The sequence below is a fragment of the Cucumis sativus genome, chromosome 6 (assembly GCF_000004075.3).
Source record: "Cucumis sativus cultivar 9930 chromosome 6, Cucumber_9930_V3, whole genome shotgun sequence".
NCBI lineage: Eukaryota > Viridiplantae > Streptophyta > Magnoliopsida > Cucurbitales > Cucurbitaceae > Cucumis > Cucumis sativus.
Window position 1 is genome coordinate 22500003 of NC_026660.2, and position 23172 is coordinate 22523174.

At 33.6% G+C, this 23172-nt stretch overlaps 2 protein-coding genes and 1 long non-coding RNA gene across 3 annotated transcripts; 1 reads left to right on the forward strand and 2 right to left on the reverse strand.

Annotated features, from left to right (window-relative positions):
* Positions 1-280: 280 nt before the first annotated feature.
* LOC101209437 lies at positions 281-10700 on the reverse strand. The gene is made up of 11 exons (XM_004140161.3): positions 7825-10700; positions 7434-7673; positions 6470-6599; positions 5621-5773; positions 5184-5428; positions 4943-5012; positions 4098-4304; positions 3358-3590; positions 2517-2595; positions 2302-2439; positions 281-1418 (listed from the first exon to the last, which is right to left on the reverse strand). The coding sequence occupies exons 1-11, from the start codon at positions 10155-10157 to the stop codon at positions 1221-1223; spliced, it is 4026 nt and encodes a 1341-aa protein (XP_004140209.1). The 5' UTR covers positions 10158-10700; the 3' UTR covers positions 281-1220.
* A 2142-nt stretch (positions 10701-12842) lies between these two features.
* LOC105435878 lies at positions 12843-14636 on the reverse strand. Its single transcript, XR_969835.2, has 3 exons — positions 14356-14636; positions 13254-13289; positions 12843-13167 (listed from the first exon to the last, which is right to left on the reverse strand). It is a non-coding gene; the product is annotated as an uncharacterized LOC105435878 (long non-coding RNA).
* A 3895-nt stretch (positions 14637-18531) lies between these two features.
* LOC101209682 (protein RETICULATA-RELATED 4, chloroplastic) lies at positions 18532-23067 on the forward strand. The gene is made up of 8 exons (XM_004140162.3): positions 18532-19273; positions 19738-19806; positions 20575-20706; positions 20786-20839; positions 20935-20979; positions 21516-21655; positions 22425-22550; positions 22725-23067. The coding sequence occupies exons 1-8, from the start codon at positions 18692-18694 to the stop codon at positions 22759-22761; spliced, it is 1185 nt and encodes a 394-aa protein (XP_004140210.1). The 5' UTR covers positions 18532-18691; the 3' UTR covers positions 22762-23067.
* Positions 23068-23172: the final 105 nt, after the last annotated feature.

Sequence of the window (23172 nt, forward strand, 5' to 3'; positions counted from 1 at the left end):
TCTGTTGGTATACTAAAAAAAATCACAATAATATTATAAAATATTTGGTAGTATCTGTCAGAGCTCTTCAAGGAACTTACAAAAATAGATAGAATTGCAGTTAAGAAGCTCAACATGGAATCATCTATTTAAAAAGCTCTTTCTGGATGGGGAAAATAAAACTTGCACTTACTAATAATGCAAGATCAATAACCTTAAACAATGAGTCAATATCTAAACTATGTTTCAAAAGTCATAATTACCTTTGGAACCTTTGTTCCTAACTTAAACTAAACACATACACACACAAAATCTAAATTGGCATTCATAAAACTTCATTCCAAAAAGCCATTTACAAAATGAAGTATTCGATGTCCAAATGTGTTCATAGTCAGTCTATATGTTCTATTTTTCTATTTTTTTTTCCATAATACATCACTCTTTAAAGAACTAAAAAGAATAAAACAAGAACCACATACACTCCTTCATCAACATGAAGATCTGGAGTGTGTACTTTGTTACCCACAGATCGAAATTCGATAACAAGAGTAGAAAAAAGAAGAAAGTACGTCAAACCACTTGAAAACGAAATGCAGAAATGGTAATTACCACATTGTTGAAGGTCTAAACTGCAATGATCAGTCATCTTCTTTCATGTGTTAGCATCTTGTTAGAGACTCAGGCAGCTGCCATTAGTAGATGATGTAAGTTGTAACACAGTTGATAATTCATCTCTTCTGTATGTACATGGCACTCTATGAACTTGAACAACTACACGCTTCTTCTCTCTCATGAGATCCCCAAAAAAGATGGGGAGAAAATATTGTTCAAAGGAAAAGGAAAAACTTTGAAAAACTTCAAACCATCATCCTTCTTTTTGTTTTGTTTTAAAATGTCGTGTTCCCTCTTTTTCTTTTTTCACTCTATAATCAAATCTATCACTCTCAGTCTCAATCATATGAACAAGCTACAAGATGTAAATGAAGAACTGGAACACATTCATTTCACTTCCTTTTATGGCGTTATGGTTGGTGAGTTAAGGATCAGACCTCCACCTCTTTTGCAAGATTTAGCCATCAGGAATCCTCTTGAACCAAATGTCAACTTTTGGCCATTTTCACTATGAGGAGTTAAACTGCTGCTGGATTTCTTGATTGAATGATCAATTATTTGATGAGCCCAAAAGTGTAAGACCTCTTTTGAATGCTTGAATTTGATCATGACATGTTGGTACAGAGTTCTTATGAATACCTAGTTGAACGAGGAAATTCTGATCCTCGAGCACCATATGATCTCCATAGATCTCGCCACTGAGGCCGAACACTATTTCGTTCAAATTGATGACTTTGATGAACATCTGTATGTGATCTGGGGGTGCTGCTTCCATTGCGTTTCTTCTGAGCAGTCCTCATCTCTTCTTCTGCATCGTATCGGGAGCGCTGAAAAAACATATTATTTTAACCTATAAGATCTATAAGCAGTGACACTTCTAAACTGGCGAAGCATTGGTCGAGCTCCAACACGCTCCAAACGCAGTTGGGGTGTCTGTTACTTTATTATTATTTCTTTGCTTTCCAACACATCAGGACACTCCAAGACACGCCTAGGACACGCCAGCAACATACCAACACACTCCATATGCAAATTTCTTTTTTAAAAAAGTAGTGAAACACGACCCACTAATGATAGCCCATTTAAGGGGAATTTTAAGCTGATTAAAATTAACTGTTCAACCCAATTTTTTCAAAGAGTTTTTGCACACTTTCTCCATACAAACACACTTTAGCCTCAAGATTTAAACCACAATCTGCCTTCCTAAAAAAACCATTATGCTACCCGATTCTTTATAACTTCATTGATGACTAGGACTTCAACTTCAAGACCCATGACCAACGACGACTTATATGACTTCTCTTACTGCTTTTTTCCATTCTCATTTCTATTTATTTCCTTCTGTTTTTGTCGTTCTTCTTTTTTTTTTTTCCTTCATGCTTATTTCTTACTTTGTTAAATATATGTGCGCATGTTTCACAATATGCCAAATTATGCACACATATTATTTTTGTAGAAAAAATAAAATAACATGTTCCCCACGTGACGTGTCCTATTGTTTTGGAAATTGTGACACCACCATGTTGGTGTCATGTTGTATTCGTGTCAGTATCCGTGCTTCTTAGGTTATAATCATCTAATAAAATATATTGAGCTATTAAACTAGAATTTAAAAAAAGAAAAAAAGTCGTTGGCCTATGAAAATTTTGATTCAAAAGTTAGAGAACTCTTCCAATTGACCACAAGCGATGAAAGGATTCTTTAAGTTACCTTGATAGGATCTGAGAGTACTGCATATGCCTCTCCAATCATTTTAAAAAGTTTATCGGCATCTTTGTGGACTCCTCCAGCTATATCCTTCCATAGCACATTATCTCCATTGTCTGCTCTAGCCAAGGATTGACCAGCCTAAACAAATGAACAACCAATATAAAGTATACCTACAAAACAAATGAGCATATCAACAAAGTACAAAAAAATCAAACCTTGTCTGGATGGTATCTGAGAGCAGCTTTCCTGTATGCCTTCTTAATTTCAGCTGAAGAAGCAGATGGATCAACTCCCCTGCCATCAAAGTTAAATTACTAGTGATTCTCATAACCTGAAATTTAAAGGACCTCTCTCAAATTTCTCATCCTACCAAAAACTTGAAGGCAAAACCTTTGGTATCAATAAAACTAATACTTTTGTGGAGGTTAGTAGGTGGACATCCCTTTTAAATGGGGAAATGAAATAACCTAAACCAGCCACAAACAACAATTAAGGTTCCTCTAACGTTTTGAGCCGAACCATAGTCCTGAACAAATGTAGTAGTCAATTACAAACTGCATAGAGCAGACAACTAAACAAATAAAGGTTGTTGCACCAGTGCTCAACTCGTCCATGGAAGTTCACAATGTGGGTTCTTCTTAGACTCTTTGCGTCATGACATAGTCACTAGCAGATTATACCTTCTAGCTGACACTTGGAATGACTTGGATGACACAAGAATTCTAATCCGGACAGAGGGGAAAGGAAAAACACGAATAGGTGCTTATAAGAAGCATGATCTTCATCACAACATCAATCAAAAACTCTGATGGAAGGGGAAAAAGGGTCTCTTTGTTTCATTAGTTTTGAATATTTGTATTGAGTTATAAAATTACAACCGTTGCAATGATTGAATAAATAAATTATTTTAACACTAGAAAGCTGTTTAAAAAATCTAATAGATGGTAGATCATTCTGCATACTAAAAAACTTGATCACAATTTACTGCCAAATGCAACATCTCAAAGAAAGGCAGCTATTATTTAGCAGACTTTTTAAATGATGGGTGATACTTACAGAATAAGGTACATGTCCAATGGAATTTCCTTTCTTGATTCTTCTTCAACTTCTGCAAGCCTGAGACGAGTTTGTCTCAAATCATTTGTACTGGTACCTGATCTATCAGAAGTAGCATATTGATAGGTCTTCTCTAATTCCTTTGAGAAAACTGATACAAGCTTTTGGAGATCATTAGCTGCTTGACCATAGTCTCTAATCATTTCATACAAAGTGGCCCGTCTAGAAATTGCCTGTGAATATAAAAGCTTAATTAGAACATGTTCAGATTTATGTTAGTGTTCATCTATAAAGCCATTCTAATTTTTATTTGAGAAACACAAGAAGAATTAGAGGATTTTTTTTCTCTCAAAATTATATTTAGAAATTTCTAGAATAATCTGATATTGCCTTTAATGTTAAATTTGAAACCAGTAGCTAATTCTGTTTTTATACAGAAGAAGGTAACAATATCACTAAACACAAGAATGAAATGATAGCCAGATAATATATCCAACATCGAACATTCTTAAGAAGAAAAAAAAGGACACACTAAATACGAACATTTATAAAAAAAAAATAGTTTGGTATTTATGAATCCTTGCCATCCCAAGGACTGTTGTCAAACTAAATTCAACCAGTTTTAAATACCAAGCACATTTTAATTTCAATCAAACATCTTTACATACCACCTAGATAAGTTTTGACAGTGCGGCTCCTAGTATTTTAAAAAACCAACAATGAAAGAAAGAAATGATTACTTTGAAATACTCTTCATCAAGGGCTATGGCAAGACTACAATCGGCAATGGCATCAATAACTTGGCCCTGAGCTTTGTATGCAGCAGCCCGATTGCAGAAACAAACAGCTGTGAAAGGACGTGACTCGACGTTGCATGACAAAGCAGCTGTATAATGCTCAACAGCTTCGGCATACCTCCCTTGCTGAAATGCTTCATTCCCAGCAGCCTGCAGTCATTTAAGGGGAAAGAAAGACCATGGAGATATCAGATAAGTGTCCCCTCAATTAAATAGAAATGGAATATTTACAATGATTAATGGTAAATATTAACCCAAAGACCTAAGGTAATGAGTGAAGGAAAATTTAGTACTATATCACTAACACTCTCGCTCACTTGTAAGCTTGAAATACGTAGAAAACTCAACAAGTAGAAATCAATATTAATTGGAAAGAAAATAACATTGAAGGAGTTTAAATATAAGACCTCTTAGACTACCTCCTCTGATAACATGCTAAATCCCTTATTGACCCAAAAAATTAAGTTGGTTGGTGAAAACAAATTTAATACTATCATGTTAGATATTTGATTCTGCCTAGTAGAACTTCAAGTTCACCATAATTATCTTCTCTCTTTACATGCATTTCCTATTAGACACGACAGAAAACATACAATTTGTGATTCACATTTGATGAAGAGTTTAAATTTCAATAGAATATGGCCCTTTAAAAATTAAAGGATCGATGAAATGAAAAAATGATAAATGAATATGATCAAGTTATGGCCGATAGAATAGAGAAGCCTCAAAGCCATAGACAAAGATTTGAAAGAGTAAGGCACATATAGGAAGCAATTCACTAAGGTTACCTTGTGACGAAGAAGCTCCCTCATGGTAATGGCTAGTGGTATTGATGACTCCAAAAACTTTCTTCCATTCCTGGAACTTAAAATTGTCAAACTGGGGAAGTCCCACAATTCCACTTTTTGAAAGGGAAAAAAATCTTTTTCCTCTCTAATTCGTCCACTTCTCAATTTACATTTTTATTCATTTCCCAGCTGAAAAGAAGAGATTTTGAATTCTAGTATAGTGATATGATGAAGCATTTACCCAATCATCGCAGACGCTCTCTCCTCTTGCATTTCTAAAGAAGCCAGACCCTCCTCAAGTTTTCCCAGAAGGAAGTAGGACTTGAGTGTCAAGCGGCATCGCCAAATCCTAAAGTAAAATTTCTTTGAAATTTCAGAATCATCCAGATTTGAGGTCTGACTGCCAATATCTTCTGAAGGATAATTTTTTTCAGCAGAATTTAAAGTCTGCTCACAAAACTGAATCACCTCCTCATATCTTTGAAGCTGCATTTTTTAAAAGTTTGGGACAAAAAAACAAAAAACAGTCATGCTGCATGAAGATTAGAGTCTCTCAGATGAAAATGAAAGTTGGTTTACTTGGAGTAAAATCTCATTAATCTACCAAAAGAAAACACAGGGGAAAGGAAAAAGAGAGAGAGAGAACAACAACAATAACAATAGAGGAGTGCAACAAACCACAAAAAGTGCCTCTGCTTTCATTTCATGTAATTTTTCTGAGCATGAGCTTATCACCAAAGCCTCAGAAATTAATTCTAAAGCACTTTGCATATCACTGGATGTGCTTCTTAGCTGAAGTTCAGCTAAACGTTTCGTGAATTCAGACACTTTCTGCAAGCCAGTAGAAACATAAGTCTTGGACATACAGGAACCTTAGGTCACACCTATTAAAAGTGAAAAATCAACTAAAACTAAAACCTAATCTAATTTTAAAAAAAAAACAAAATGCACCTACCTGAACAAGCTTGTCTCTTATCATAAGTAACAAAAAGATTGAAAATATCGTGGACGTTCAAGATGAAAAGTAGAAAATTTTGGGTGTAACAATGCATTAACTTTTTTCAAGAAATGAACTAGTACTCAAAATTTTCAACTTCTAAATGATTGAAGGAAAAAGTAACGACAAAGCCCACCAAACCAATATTCGTTAGCTAAAGAGTATTGGCATAAGAGTAGAGTATATGTAAATTTATGAATAAGAAGTAAATTAATCATTGGTTTTTTAATATAAGAAACTGTAGACTATGTTGAGAGAAAGACCATGCAAAAAATAAGAAGATGAGATATTCCAATAAGACCTAATAGTGACAAAAAGGAAGCTCAATTTGTCACAATTTCAAAAAATAAGGGACTGAGAACCCATGTGGAAGCAAAGAGTAAATTTGAGTTCCAATACTCTTCATGACTAGAATATTCATTGCTTTTATAATCATTGTACAAACTATAACTTCCACTAAACATGTTAATATACACTCAAAAGGAACAGAATGCCAAAAAGATATCATATCCTAGAAAGAACTTTGTTACCTGAGCATTTTGCAAACCGTCAGATGCTTCCACTACAACTTTGCGGTCCACACAGATATCATTTCCAGGCTGCAGGCATCTCTTGAAATATTGTATTGCATTCTCCACTTCCCCAAGGCCAAGGTAACAGCTAATTTATGAGATAGCACTTCAGTGATACGTTATAAACACAATTTTCAAGATCTACTTCAATTCATAGTTCCAATCATAAGATCTACTATAGCGTATTCTGGTTGTGTATGGCAACCAAGCAGAACCAGAATATGCTATTATAAAAGGTTCTGATCTTTACAAAAAGAATCAGTAACAAATCATTCCTGGTACGAGTCTAACATACAACAGTAGGAGAAACAAAATTATTCTTTTTATATGTCTAATATTTTCTCTGTTAATCTAGAACTATGTTTTCTATATGCGAGTATATGTAGCTTCCTATGTCGTTCTAATGGTAAAAAAGGCAAGCTGTAAACTCAAATTCATTTTAAGGTTAAGTGTTAAAATCTTAACGCCACCTACTTATGATATTAAATAAAGTTCTCCGATGCAATTCACTTTTATCTTTTGGAGCTGAAAACCCAACTTTCATTGAAAAAATGAAAGAATATACGAAGACATCCAAAAACACCAAGTCCCAAAATGGGAACATCCCTGGTCCTAACACACTTTCTTTAAGATTCTATCATGGTATCACCACAAAAAGGCACTAATCAAGCAAAATAAGATCTAACAAATAATTAGAAAAAGTGTTTGCCACCGACCCCCAAAGAAAAACATAGTAAAACTTTCTTTAAGATTCTACAAATATGCATCGGACATACAGATAGAAAAATGTTTAAGCAACTAACTACCGAGAATGAAAACATTACTTTAACGTCAGACAAAGAAACCTTAAAGAGTTACAGATGTGCATATATGTGTATCAAACTCAGAATAAGACAGAAAGACAATAAACAGTGAGCCTTACTTTGCAGCTCTAAGGTACACTTTATAAAAGCCAGGATCTATAGCAGCAGCCATTGTACAGTCACTGATTGCGTCTCTCAATCTTCCAAGAGACATTCTAGTTGCTGCACGATTGCTATAGCAAAGCATCAAAGCCCTGAGACAGCTTCTAGACGATTCATCTCTTGAAATACAATTAACCCCTTGAGTGTAATGGTCCTCGGCTTTGGATAAATCACCACTTGCATATGCCTGGTTGCCTCTGCAACATGTTATGCCAATAAAAGAGAGAGAAATGAGAAGCTGGCAATGCCAAAGTAAAAGATAATTACCTAATTGAAACGAAAAATCCAAGGACACACCTAATAGGATATCTAGGGCAAGAAAAAAATTATAAAGAGCAAAACACTAACCTCAATCTCCACTTTTCACAAGCCTCCTGGGCAGCAACTGTTGCTTCTATAGTTGAAACAGGCTCTTGCTTCATCTCCGGGCCTTTGTTCACCCAAGAGCCAACTCCATATTTGTGCTGAGCCATAGAGGAATCTCCTTTCTGACTTTTCTGAGATGATATTGGTGATGAATTCCCAGAAAATGTTACGAATTGTGCAGAAGAAGATGATAATGGAACCTCAATACCAATTGTTGGAGACATATGAGAATCTTGACCAACTTTTCCCCAACTTTTCTTTTTATATTGGCGTTTGGATGCAGATGATTGACCTTGAGCAGCAAAAGAGGCAGCAAATATAAAGTTCGACCTGGATGCATCCTCTGAATTTGAAGCAAAACTGAATTGCTTCCTGCCATCGCTATCCTGCCTCTCCAATTTCAAACTTGAACTGGCTTCTGTTTCTTCTGAAATAGCTGCTAGATCACCACTTAAATCCAACTCCTCGTTTGCAGATTTGTAGCTTTCAGTATCTGCACCTGAAATAGATTCGTCCACGGGACCTTCAGCACCCTGGTTTGTATTAGAATGGTAAAGAGAGCCATGATCTACCTCTACTTCAGTCGCACTCAAACCAGGTTCGCTTATATTTAAGCTTTCTGTAGCGTTAAGCAGATCTTCATCTATAACATCATTTAAAACCTCAGGTACTGACTCATCAAATTCAACGGAGTTGTGGTCAAGAACCAGTGATTCATTGGATGTCACAGAATTTTCAGGAGAGATTGGATCACTAGCTAAAGTTTCCTGATATGGCGAAGCATCCATTGGTGAATATGGTTCAGACGCTTTGTCTCTCTCCAGAGGATCCCTGTCCCTTGAAACAAAGTCCTGAGTCTCCTGATCAATGTGCAACTGTACTGTGGTCGAATTATATCTTCCACTCCTACTCTTTGGTCCAAATTCTCTAGTTGGATCCCGCTGTGCATTGAATTGAAAATTTTGAGTCATACCAGCAGAAAAAATGTATGGATTGACATCTGATGTTTCACATTCTACAAAAGATGATCCAGGATTTTCTTGTTTAGTTGTAGAGCGAAAGTAACATGTTTCTTTGTTTCTATTTGTATCCGTCGCTTGAAATGTACTACCAACAGCATTAAATTGTATATCACTATGAAAAATTGAAGAAGGCATAGCCACATTATTTTGATCATTACCATCCTTTTGTGCATATGAGGGAAACTGATTGCCTCCCATGTCCTTACACTCTTGCAACTTCTGAGATTTCATATTTGTAGCCAATGGTTGATTAGGATTTCGATCTAAATAACTAAAATTTTGCATTTCTGTCGTCTCTGTAATTCCTCCAGATGAAGGTGTCCTTTTATCTAGTTTCATCTCCTCCATCTTTCTTGACAAGAAAATATCCTTTTGCTCAACAAAATTACCACTAGTCCTTTGAGTTCTTTCAGAGACAAATTTTTCCTTGTGGGTGTTGATATTTGTTGAATTCGATGTGCCCTTTATGTTCAAACCTTTTATCTTCTCAGGAAGAGAATCTGCTGAGCTTCCAACAGCAGAGTTTGTAACACCCTTACCCCTGTCCAATCCAAACATATCCACACCATCAGCTTTAAATGCAGCACTACCAATATCACGATGCCCACTATCTTCAATGTTCAAATGCTCCAACTTGTTGGGGAGTTCAGAAACTATAGGATTATCAACATTACTGTTCCACAAACCAACTTTAGCCTGTTCATTTGATCTCAACCTCGAACTTTCATTTCTAGTTTTCTCAACTGGTATAGCATTACCTTGCCCTTCTTCAATGTTCAATTTCCTCATGTCATCCGGAAGCTTTGATTCAATGGCTTCTTTGCCTCCTTTATCAAAAACATCGGTTTTACTCGTCCTGCTATTACCTCCATTAAAGACGAATTTCTCATCTCTAGCAATCCCAACCTCATCCACACTTGCGATGTTCAGTTTCTTCATTCCATCAAAAATTTCTCTCCCTGACATCTCTAAATTCGAGCTAGTAGAGGTGCTCCTATTTTCTCCAAATACAAATGGCTGATTCCCTATCCCACCCGATTTACAGGAGACAGAATCCTGGCCACCCCCCAACGGGACTGCAAATGAATTCCCGGTAAACGGACGAAGCGTTTCCGGCACCGTCGCAGACCTCAAATCCTGAGAACTCGTTTGTCTCCTCACCTTCGTCATCCTCGGCCTCGTAAGACCAGACTTCGATCGAGGACCCGATGGGGTAACATAACTAAGTTTGGAATACCCATCATAAGAATTCGAAGACCCAGAAGCATTATCGTGGAAACTTGATGAATTCATGTCGTAACGGGCAGCAAGGTTTTGAGAAACTCAAAGAAATTGAAGAATCATAAATCTGGGAAGTCGGAAATGGGTCTGAGGATTTAGAAGCTCAAGAACATGGGTTTTCGTTTAAAAGCTTGAGGCTGCCCATCAATGGCAGACCGATTGAAACCCAATGCAGAAAGAAGGATCATATCGAAATCGAACAAAGTATATATATATATATATGGGATTGAAATGGAAAGTGGGAAGAAGAGCAATTTGAGGTGGGAGTTATTTCCTTGGGTTGGAAGGCAAAAATCAATAGGAAGAGAGATTTGTTTGGATTTTCAACAGTTTAATCACAGGTATGAATTTCATAAAGAAAAAAAGAAAAAAAGAAAAACAAGAAAGTTGATTGCTTTATTTTTCTTTCTTTGCCTCTGTTTTGATCTTCTAATGGTGCTTTCAATATCATGTGTTGTGTTTGTAGCCTTCTTCTTCAATCCCTTCATTTGGGTTTTTCTCTTTCTCTTTCTCTTTCTCTTTTCTAAATTAATTTATTTGTTTTGAAAATTTTATTTTTCATATTATTGGGTTTGGGAGTTGGGTCCATCTTCTCTTTGCTCTTATCACAATTATCAATTCAAGAAGAGGAAGAAGAGGAAAAAAAAGGGTTTCTTTGGGTTTCTTAAAATACTTCCTACAACATGACAAGTTGACTCTCTACCTTATACTATTTCAATTTTCTATTCTTTTAAATCTTCCCAAATACTATAAAATAGAGCTAAACCAATTTAATACCATCGCTTTTAGTCCTTTAATGGAATAAACATAGTTTTCCAACTAGGTTTTGTAGTAGATAATGTAAGAGTAGAAGAATCGAACTTTTAACTTTATATTTGATACTATAAATATTGTGTTAGTTGAACTAATTTCATTTGACATTGTCATCAAAGGCTTACAACATATATGTATATAGAATCGAGAGGTTCTATGTTCAAATCTTGTACTTGAAAAAAAATTCATTTCACACTTAATTAACAAACTTTGTATTCCATTGTATTTATTTAATTTTTAATAAATGAAATCATAATTAACATCTACCATGTTTACTTGATTAGGAGTTAATTAGAAGGAAAAGAAAGAGATTGTTTTGGTACAATCTCTTAATATGTGGCATAGTATTATTATCTTGTGATAATTATGTTTAGATGTTAACTAACAAATACACATATATGAAATGTAAAAGTATTTATTTGTAATAAATGAAGTTTGTCTATCAAGCAAATCTATATTGACTAGATAATACACTGATCTCAACTATACAAGCAAAGACAACTATATTTAACAGTATACTATATTTTGAGTAAATCTAGAACAACATCAGTACAAACGTAAAACATTTGGAAGATCGTTTTTTTGTCCCTCTCCTTCATATATAATCTTTGTAATTATATTATAAAGTCCAAGTTTAATGATTGAGGGTGGTGAAAAGTCCATGGTTGGTGACTAGTGCATATATATGTAGTTAATATGAAATGTGTTTACATCATATCATATATATATTTATATATTATACAATATACAAAAATACATATAGTATGTATAATATAAGAAAACCCCATATTCTAAAGATATGATTGAAAAGGAATAACCATATGGACTATTAAATAGTATTGAAAAGCACAATATTGTTCTTATTGTAGTGTGGGGGCCAAAAAAGGTTCAATTTTTAAACACAAAACACCATTTGGTATAAACTATAAGTAATATTAATAAAGAGTTTGGGAAATTTTGTTGTCCTAAAAAAATATATTTGGTAAGAAAAAACGTTCACCCCAAGACAAATATATTTGTGTGGTTAGTTGGTATTATTTTTTTAAAACTTTGAGAGATTTTGACTGAGAAATAAAGTTAGTGAAGAGAAGGATAAAATGAGAAATTGGGAGTAGTTTATTGTAAAAATAATCGTCACAAATTTAAACTAAAGTTTAAGGACTAAATTATCATTTTCGAAAATTTTAAAAATTAAAAGTGTCTTTTTTAAATCTAATTTTTAATTCTCGTAAAAATTATATATAAAATTAAAGTATGAAGAACGTCTTGTTAAATAAATTTGCTTAAAAAACGAATCCTTCATTGAAAATAAATGAAAGCTAAGACATATTTAAATTTAATTATAATATTTGAATTAACATGGTAGACAACAAAATTCACTTACATGTCAGTTAGTTTAACTGTTAAAAGTATAGATCGAAGTTTAATGTATTTGTACTTATTCCTAATCCTAACTCACTCCAATACACAAATCTAAAGAGTTAACTCATTTACCCAAATCTAAAGAGGTTTTTATAAAAAGTAATTATATATCGATATACATATTTGAAATTACACCACTGTAAATATTGATTTAGAAATTTTCAAATGAATCAAAAGACACCAACCATATTTCAGCTCAAATCGACAACATCTTTTTTAAAATCTGATCGAACTGAAACCAAAGAAAATTGAAACCGACAGCATCTTTTAAAAAAACTCAAAGACTTAAACCGATGTAAACCAACTAATCAATCAACCTATAGTTGATTATACTTCTTCAGGATCGAAATCGATTCGTTGCTCATCCCTGTCCAAATTTGGATACATCAATCTTTTTCTTTTTAGGATTTAACTTGAAAATAAAGTTAGAAAGAAGAATTATTGTAAGGAAATAAAGAGACATAAATAAATTAATTTGGATCTTTATTAATAATTAAAATAACATGTGCTAGAGACATTCAAGTCTTTGGTCATTAATTACACATTTCCTAGGATTCTCTTCTCTCTTTCTCCCATGCTTCATTGTATTCCTTTCTCAAGCTCTTGTATTTTCCACATAACCCTTTAAAAACTTCCATTTCTTTCCTTGAAAACTTCACACCATCCTTCTTCTTTTCTAAACAAACCTTCTTACCCTCAATCTTCTTCTTCATTTCTTCCATCTTCTTCATCTTTTCCTCGAGCTCCCTTTCTAAGGTTTTCAACTCCGAAGGCACCGCCTCAAACTCTATTATACAAATATTTCAATCGTTCACTAAACGGTTATATTAAACTAACGATAAATCTAAAAGTTTGAAAAAAATTGAAACGAACCTGATGGATCGATTTTTGAATTGCTTGGATCCATCCCTGAGTGGAAAACGAGTGAAATTGTTATGTTTAACTTTATTTACTTAGGTATCATGATTGTTGAAATAAATTAGGCAGTATTGGTATTAAAATGTATAATTAGGATAGAAAATATTGAAATGAAATTAAACCTGTGAAGATATATGCAAATGAAAAACTATACTATAAATCACATCAATGAAAAAAATAGAGTAATAGTATTATTGGGCTCGGCCCATAATGTTTTCTATGGGCTGAAATATAAACGGCCCAATATGATTTATGAGTGGACCCATTATCGATCGGGTCACATGACATGCCTCGCACGTGTCAGATTTCATTACTACAATAATCATACAAAAGAAAACTAAAAAATTGTGTCGATTATGATCGAGTTAATAAAATTAAGTGTTTGTTAATTTATTTGATTGTTTTTTATATGTATATCGGTGTTAAACAATTGAATTTTAATGGTAATTGTGTGTTAAGTTTACACATTTATCAAAAAACTTTATCTTCTCTTTATCCACTGTATTTACGTTTATCGAGTAATTTTACCTTAACAACTCTACATCTCAAACATAAACTTCTTAATTTTCAACCTAGAGCCTAAACACCTCATAAGTTTCAATCGTAAACAAACCTCACTCAATCCGGCACCAATTTCTAAACATATAATAAACTATTTTCTTAAACTTGCACTTTAAACCCAATACTTTAATTTCTTAAACACACAAACGTCTCTCTTGTGATCATTTAGGAAGCGTTTGTACATTTATCAAATAATTTTATTTTTCAAACTCTACACCTCAAATATAGAACTTCTTAACTTCAACATATTGACTCCAAACTTCACAATCAACTTAGTGTCTAACCACTCGGCCTTAAGTTTCAATCCATACAACAAATCTCACTCGACCATCTTTCACCAAATTCTAAACCCAACATTTCTTAAACACGCGTGATGGTATAGTAAAAGAACTCACAACATATCATGATGATTGATATAGTAACAATAAGTATATATATAATTAATGAGACAATAACAAAGGTGAACTAAATTGAGAGGTTAACAACCCAAACTCACCTTTTGATATTTTTTCTCACCTTCACCCTCCTAAGCAAGCAAGGGAGAAGGAGAAGGAGAAGGGGAAGGGGAAGGGGAAGGGGAAGGGGAAGGGGAAGGAGAATGGGAAGGAGAAGGGAGGGAGTGTGTGATCTGTTGGGGCTTTGTGTTGTGTGTTCAGTGTGAGAAAAAGGGTATTAAAAAAGAAGGGGTTATTATCAAGTGAAAAATGGGTCACATTGAAAGAGATGGGTTTGTTTTCTTGATGAGGAAATATAAAACGAAGGGCTAAGATTTAAAGGGTATGGAAATGTTGAGGGTAATGAAGGGTTTATGATGGGGAATCATCAGTGTCTCAGTTTGTGTGTCTTATAGGGTGTGGAAATGTAGCATTGAATCATTCCCACTGCCATCTCTATGTTTTTACTCTCTTGACTTTGTTAGTTTTTTGGGCATGTAAGGCATCTGGAAATACTCCATTATTATTACTGTCCACTTTCCCCCTTTTTCTTATTTTAGGCCAAATTTCAAAATCAAAACGTAATGTATACTAATTACATCCTCAAATATTTAATAACGGTTTTGAACTCTTTAACTTGTAAACATAGAAAAATTAGACTCCTCAAACTTCTATATTCGATGTAATTTGTATCGTTAAATAAGTCTGAAGGTACGTCCAATTTTGCAACTTAAATAAATTTGAGGGTTTTGTATTTAATTTTGAAAGTTTGAGGGTATAATTGCAACTACCGAGTCTTGTTATATATATATATATCTATCTTTTTATTTCAATCTATTTTAGTTTTAGTATTTTTTAATAAATTTTAAGTTTAATTCAGATAAGTTTTTAACTTCTTTTTCAATAATAAAAGTATTTTTCACCTGTGGTTTGAAAATAAGTAATTTTCATTGCGACTATTTTTTTTAAAAAAATTATAGTAAACTATTTTTGATAGATAATAACTTTTTTCTAAAAAAGTGAATGAAGTATGAACAAATTTAGAATCAATCAAAACTACATATTCAAAAATTATATATTATGATTTATTACCTTTTTCGCGCTTTAGATTTTGAGAAATATATGTATTTAGTTCATACCATTTTAAAATACACCATCTTAGATAAGTTGTTTAAAAAATTGTTATAGTGATTTTATAATATATTCTTAAATTTTATTGACTTTTAATCATCAAATCGAGCATAAACATGGTTTCTAATACATTTTTATGAACTATTATGCTAGTTCATGAAATTTGAAAAAAAAAATTAGAGAAAATATTATATTTATCACTGCATTTTGATATTTGAATTTCAAATGTTACAATTTTAGGTGACGTATGGAATGAGGACTATGGGAAATTACAATAATCACATCATGCTATAATAAATACCATTTAATTTTTCCCGAATAGCTATAATAAACATTATTTCACAATCCACCGTTTCTTATACAACTTAGTATTGATAAGTTTTTACGATCTTTACGTTCATAAGTTTTCTTTCATTATTTGCTAGATCGTTACTCTATTTTTTCTAAATGAAAATAATTTAACTCAAACTAAAATATCGTAAACTTTAAATACAAACTATTATAATGGATCATCGTTGGAAAAGTATATTTAAGTAAACACATTATTGGAATATAATTGTAATCTTTTTTAATTTGAGAACATATTCTTGGAAGACAAGTGGTGAATCAAAGCCCATTGGCCCAACAAAATTCCCAAAAGCGGTTTAGGTTAGATTCCTTATGTCACATAGAGAACATCGTCCAAATTTATTAATCCAAACTTTTATATGAAATGTTTACTACACCATAATTTGTTTTGAATACGTTTTATAATAATTCTAACGGATCGAGATCTAGAGAGGACGGAAATATAATTTTACGACTTGATTAATTAGTGATATTAATATTATATCAATTATATATATAAATAGTATAAAGTTGAGGGGTTCAATTTTTCGTGAATCTATATTAAATATGATCGTTGGAGTAATGCCTATTAGTTAGCTTAAAAGATGTATAATTAATTTCCACTATTTTTCTAATTATTAAAATTTAATATTTAAAATTGAGCATTTAGTAAGAAATCGCAGTTAAAAATGTAAATCATATATATCAGCTTAAAACAAAACTTAAATTTTGAGATGAATTTACAGTGTTAAATTGAAAATGAATTTACAGTGTTAAATTGAAAAACTTATCAAAGTGAAACCTAAACTCAAAATTTAATGATTAAGAGTTGAACTTAATATCTCCGTCTTAATAAATACAAATTTCATTTTTACGAGATCCATTAATTTAAAACATACGTTTAAGATGTCGAAGTGTTTTAAACTTACGCAAAATATACGTGTTTTAAATATAGCAAATAAATTAAAACTATTTACAAAATATAACAAAATCATTACATTCTCTATAGCTCACTGAAGGTTTTATGTTATTTTGTGTAAATAGTTTCGATTTGATCATTTACGACAATTCCTCGATCCATTATTTTAAAAATATGCTAGAGATATTAAAAGTTAAAAAAATGCACAAAACATTTTAAAAGTTAAATGCCATGTCCAATAAAAATAAAAAAGTTTTGATATTTTCGATAATTTTTAAAATGAATTTATTAAAAACTAACAAATGCATTTCCTTGGATAATCAACCTTTGTATATCTCACCAAACATTTTTTTTCAAAAGTATAAGAATTTAAACATCCAACCTATAGAAATAACAACGTGAAAATAAACATAAATCAACTAACATTAAATTTTTTTATTAAAAATAACAAAACTCTGAAAAATATTTACAAAATATCATAGTCTATTAACTACAAACATTGATAGTAGTCTGCTAACATTTATCATTAATATATATAAAATTTTGTTATATTTTGGTTTATTACGTTATATTTGAAAATAACTCAATAAAAACTCGTAAGATAATTTATTAAAACTTATTAATTACTGGGGTTACATATATATATACATAGTGTAATGATAAAATAAGAGAAGAGTGTGGGAAATTACTCTAAGGGGAAATCCGACGAAAGAAACCATAAATGGGTATATGAAATCAAATCATGAATGCAACGTAGGAGTAGGACTTTCCAAAGTTTAGGGAACCCCGTCCTAATGTTCTCCACTTTATTTCAATTTCATACTCCTATGATCATTTTTGTCTTCTTTTTCCATTTTTTTTAATATTTTTTTGAAATCATACAATAGTAAAATACTTCCTTCACAAAAAATTAAAGTAAAAACTTCAAACTCAAACTTATTATTCGACATAAGCACTTTACTACTTCACTCTTGTTGTGTAACGTTACATAACTTTTGTTTCAAATTGATAAAAAAGACACATTGGAGACGAGAGCCTTTAGACTAGTGGTAGAATTGTCTATACGAGGGTTAGTTTAGTGAGTTTAGTTTGTATACTTTCAATAAATCTTTAATTTAGTTTTCATGGCAAGTTTGATTGTTAAAAAATGTTAAACGAATACCACTTGATATTCAATGAGAAATGATTTATATTGGGAGATTCTAGTGTTCCTATATGTGCAAGTTTAAGTTTGATCAAAAGTAGAGAGCAATTAATGCTTTGAAATGTAAGAATATCCTTGGCGCTTTCTTCTTGAAGGCCCTTGTAATTATGTACGATGCTCTATTCTTTTGTAATTATGGAAGAATATCTATGGATTCAACCTCAAAATCTTTGATCTCTCAAACATAAAAAATACAGTGGAAACAACACTCAAAGTTTGGGGTGACTTGGAGAACTTTTTTGGAATGATATAGAGTCACTAATAGTTGGAATCATCTTCTTGCTAGGGTAGTGATTGATGGATTTTCCTTCTTACCAAGTTTTGAGGAATAAGTTGTAAGTTGAAATTGTAACTATTTGAGTAGTTTTGTTTGAGGATGGGACAAAGTTAAGAAACATTCTCGTTTTTCTTGTAACTTCAGCACATGCAAAGCAAAGGGTTGGGTGCAGCGGTGAAACCTAACACTTTCTCTCGTTTTTTTTTTAATACCGATTTTGAAGACTTTGACTACCGAAAACGCCCTTAAAGCGCGTAAATTACACGGACGAATGGAGCGCGTGAAAACGATATAATGGAAAAATATACATACTTTTTTGTATAAGAAAATAATAAATAAGTAAATAAATAAATATATAAATAGGTCAGTTTTATATTTAAAAGAAAAACCCCAATGGCTTCTTCTGCGACTCTGCCATCTGAGTTCTAAGTTCTCAGTTCCGCCGCCCACCTACTCCGCTTTACCGTTTGGAACTAAAACCTCCGCCACCGTCGATCGCCGTGAAGATTGAGAGAGAGAGAGAAAGATTGATTGATCGCGATGGCTTTTGCTGCTTTCACTAACTTGTCTTCTTTCTCTCTCTCTAACTTCAATCAGAATCGTTCATTTCAGTCATCGCCTTCACATTTGCTTCAATTGCGAATCTCCGCTTCTCCAGTTTTCACCTCATCTTCCACTGGTATCAAGGCCAATGGACTTTCTCTCACTTGTCGAAATGACCGTCGCGATCTCAGTAACCGTCGACAGCTGTTTTTAGTGTCTTCGTTTGGTGGTGGTGGTGATGACGGCGGTGACTCTTCTTCGCGTGGTGGAGGAGGTGGCGGCGGTGATGATCATGGTGATGAAGGGGATTCTGGTAATGCTGGTGATAAGAATAAGGCGGAGGCGCTTTTGGTGTTGGCTGAGGCTGGTCAGTCACTGGAAAGTCTACCGAAAGATTTGGCAGTGGCGATCGAGGCCGGTCGAATTCCTGGATCGGTGGTTACGAAGTTTTTGGAGCTTCAGAAATCTGCTATTATGCGATGGCTGATGCAGTTTGGTGGATTCAAGGAGCGTTTGTTGGCGGACGATTTGTTTCTGGCGAAGGTTGGGATGGAATGCGGCGTTGGAGTCTTCACTAAGGTTTTCTTTTCACTCACTTTCATTCCGGATCAATAAATATGCCTTGTATTATCTTTAGGAATCTTCTGGTTTCTTTTATTGCATTTCTTTGTTCTTTGCCTTTACTGATTACTAAAGAAAAATTTCCCCCCAACTTTTTTCAATTACTTTCCCACTCATATGCCCATTTCCCAATTTGAATTGCAAGATAATTTACTTATCACTGTGATCTGTAATGTTTTGAGCTTTTTGAACTGATTTTTTTGTTGGGGATTTCTAATTTTTAGCGAAGTTTCGTCAGTATTACTGCCGTTTCTCTGTTTTGCATGCATACTTTCATTAATCGATATCATCGAAGGACACGGGCCCTGTTCTTTTGTCTGATCATTTCCTGGCATGCGTTTTGTTTTTAGCTTATTGTCAAAATTTCCCCACCTTCTGCTTCCCTGTGCCCTGCATTTTGATTGTCGTAATTTATTGTGCAGACTGCTGCAGAGTATGAACGCCGAAGAGAAAAGTTCTTTGACGAGCTCGAGATTGTTTTTGCTGATGTGGTATAATTCTGTTGTTCTTCCATACTCTTCAGACTTTTTTATACGTTCCACTTGTCTATGACTGAGTGATAGCACTAGAGTACTCGCTTGAGAAATACGTTTGTCTTCTATAAGATTATATCATCCTTTTCCCCTTAAAAGAAATTATAAAGATTCATCGGGCATTTCGTAATGGTTAGCTGCTTAATAATTCATTAAAGGAAAAAGATTACATTTTTCATTCCCACATGCGTCTAACCATTTAAAAGTGGAAGTCTCCCTGTGCTAGACACGGCATTGAATAATTGTTGGCGTCAAGGAGTTGAGGATCCAAAAACTAAAACTGTGATTTTCAAATGTCCGGGCTACAAATTTGTGTTGGCATTCCAAACAGTTTGACGAGCAATCACTGCCAAGTATCTGTCTATTGTGGTTGGGTGAAGATGGTAAGGTAACGCACGAGATTGAAATAATAAAGCAATCAATCTGATGCGATGATTAAATTCATAGATAAATTCATAGATAACAACGTATAAGCTGGGTAAGGGCAGAGACGCTTTCATGGAGGTTGGAAAATGAGTATGTGCTGATTTCTTGTTAAATACTCTGAAAAAAATGCTCGATCGGGTATTTGACTCAGACAAGTGTAATTAATACTTGTGGTATTTGCAGTTTTAATTTGTTCGTTAGCAGTGGTATTCTCTTTCAAAACTATTGAATGCTCTTTCTTTTTTTGTCGAGAAAGAAGGCATTTTAAGCATATATATTAACCAGTACATGTTTGTTTAGGTAATGGCCATCATTGCAGATTTCATGCTTGTTTATCTTCCTGCTCCGACTGTTTCTCTCCGACCACCACTTTCAGTGAATGCTGGAGCAATTACAAAGTTCTTCCATGGATGTCCTGATAATGCTTTCCAGGTCTGTCATTTATATGGAATACTTGGATTGCTGAACATTTCTTTTGAGGATCAAGGACTAAATAACTGTTCTGTTTTAGATTGCTCTCTCTGGAACTTCGTACTCATTATTACAGAGATTTGGTGCAATAGCGGTATGCCAACGTTGAATCAAATTTGTGTTCATTTTATATACTTGAAGACTAATGCAAAATCAACTTATTTATGTTTTTGGTGGATAATTTCGCAGCGTAATGGAGCTAAGCTTTTTGCAGTTGGCACCACTTCATCACTGGTATGTTGTCATATACTTTCCCTGGAAATTCTGAAATTCTTAAGAGTCTTTTTTATGGCATTTAAGTCATCTTTTTGACCTCTTTTGCTTCTGAGAGCCATCTGTCACTAGAAAATGTTCAATTGTCTTGCCACCTGTCACCATCAAAATTCTGAAATTGTTTCAGGGTGTGTCTTTGGTTTAGATGAATAGGTCAGGGGACCCACTTCTCCCTCTCCTAAGATATTTTATTATTATTATTATTATTATTATTTTGCATTACACGTGTAAGGCAGATCTTTGAAGATTGGGAGTGGACAGTCAGCAAAATTTTGAACGGTGAACTATTGGGTCTTATCGTAGTGACACTCGAAATCAATCATGTCAACTGAGTCCTATGTTAGCTCATGTACAAAAAGAGTTGAAGTATCGCTTTATAGCCCTAACATTAACCTCCAGATCTCTTTTGGGATTTTTGTTTCTATAGCTGTGACCTACCAAGGTGTTTGACTTTTGAAAACAAATTGCAGAAACTAATCTATCATGCCTCTGTTTAGGTTGGTACAGCTGCTACAAACGCATTAATCAATGCAAGGAAGGCTATTGATAAGAACGGTGGAGCTGAAGTCGAAAATGTGCCCATACTTTCCACCAGTGTTGGCTACGGTGTCTACATGGCTGTCTCCAGCAATCTCAGGTATTGGTTTCCTCCAGTTATAAACTTGTTGTCTATCTTAGCCCAACTGTGCCTTGCATATTCTTTCGAAATTTCACGTCTTGGTTCTTTTCTAAATTTTGTGTTATGGCGTTATTTTTCTTTTATACCCTAAAAAGTATGCTAGCTTTCTGCATCATGATTGTCATACATATCATTTGTTATAGTGGGGATTGGGTTCTTAAGGACAGCTGGAAAAACTATGTTCAATAGACGTGAATTTAGATAGTGGATGTGGGATAATAGAAACTGACCTTTCTACCGAGATTTTCAAGACTTGTCTAAAGGGGAATTTCAGTTTTTAATCAGAGTGGCTATGCATCTATACGTCCTTCAATAAACTAAAAAACCTTTTTTATTGGGCATGTAAATACGGTGCCTAATAAACTGCACAATTCTGTCCATTTCTATCTGAGAAAGTACTTGGATGGCTTTATATTTAGAAACATTTATATATGGTGGGTTTTTTATTACTCTGGCTTACAAACAATGCAACCACCTACTTGCGTTCACTTCGTTGCACAAATATTATACTCTAATGTTTTCCAGAAGTAAAAGACTTGTTGGAGTCTTGGACGTGTTTGGTATTCATTTAAACTTTGAAATAGCAGGTTTTATGCTTGGTCTTGGAAGCTTTTGAAAAATAAGTTAACAATTTATTCAAGGGTTTGAAGTATGGCAGTGATGCGTGCCTGCTTGGATCTGATTTCCATTTCATTCTTATAACAAAGATATGTTTCGTTTTATGTAGGTATCAAGTTGTGGCTGGTGTGATTGAACAACGAATTTTGGAACCCATGTTACACCAACACAAACTCCTGCTGAGTGCAATCTGCTTTGCTGTTAGGACAGGCAACACATTCCTTGGCTCACTCTTGTAAGATTTTCGCCCCTTCTTACTCGAATTCTAAACCATGATCTTTCATTTTCCTCCTTTCTTTCCTACGCAAAGTTGGTTCGTTTATTTTCGTTTTGAAAAACATGATCACTTGCTTAACTTTCTCTCCTATTACAACTCACTGACATTGTACAAACAAACTTGGTTTGGCAGGTGGGTGGACTATGCCCGTTTGATAGGAGTTCAGTAGTGAATGCTAATGTATTCCGTAGGTTTGGTTTTCATTATTAATGAACGTCAGGAAGGTTCCATTTTACAATTTATGTTCAATTGTTGTTTCTTTTTTCGTGGCATTTTCATTTTTGGTTTTCGTTTCTTCTCTTCCACTATTGGATGTGTTGTGTAATGTAGGGTTAGCCGGACAGAGATAGGAATAACAAAGGAAATGCAGTGAACTTTGTTTGAGTTTTAAAGATAATTTTGATAAAGCTTCCATGAATATATGGAGCTATGAAAGTAAATTATCAAATAAATTTGTATGTTTTGTCTGCTTTTATTATCTTATATATTATTTGAGTTTGGTTTGGTTATTCTTTTTCCTTCTAGAGAAATATTTGAGTTTTGAAAGCAATAGCACAACTAGCAAGTAGTTTTCTGTCTT

What these genes read in the sequence shown, in the direction of transcription:
- LOC101209682 (XM_004140162.3), top strand. Translation starts at nt 18,692, where the DNA reads ATGGCTTTTGCTGCTTTCACTAACTTGTCTTCTTTCTCTCTCTCTAAC. An exon ending in AGAGATTTGGTGCAATAGCG is followed by an intron (nt 20,840 to 20,934) that starts GTATGCCAACGT and finishes ATAATTTCGCAG; the next exon opens with CGTAATGGAGCTAAGCTTTT. An exon ending in ACATTCCTTGGCTCACTCTT is followed by an intron (nt 22,551 to 22,724) that starts GTAAGATTTTCG and finishes TTGGTTTGGCAG; the next exon opens with GTGGGTGGACTATGCCCGTT.
- LOC101209437 (XM_004140161.3), bottom strand. Translation starts at nt 10,157, where the DNA reads ATGAATTCATCAAGTTTCCACGATAATGCTTCTGGGTCTTCGAATTCT. An exon ending in AAGCAGAGGCACTTTTTGTG is followed by an intron (nt 5,429 to 5,620) that starts GTTTGTTGCACT and finishes TAAAAAATGCAG; the next exon opens with CTTCAAAGATATGAGGAGGT. An exon ending in TTGATGAAGAGTATTTCAAA is followed by an intron (nt 3,591 to 4,097) that starts GTAATCATTTCT and finishes TTATATTCACAG; the next exon opens with GCAATTTCTAGACGGGCCAC.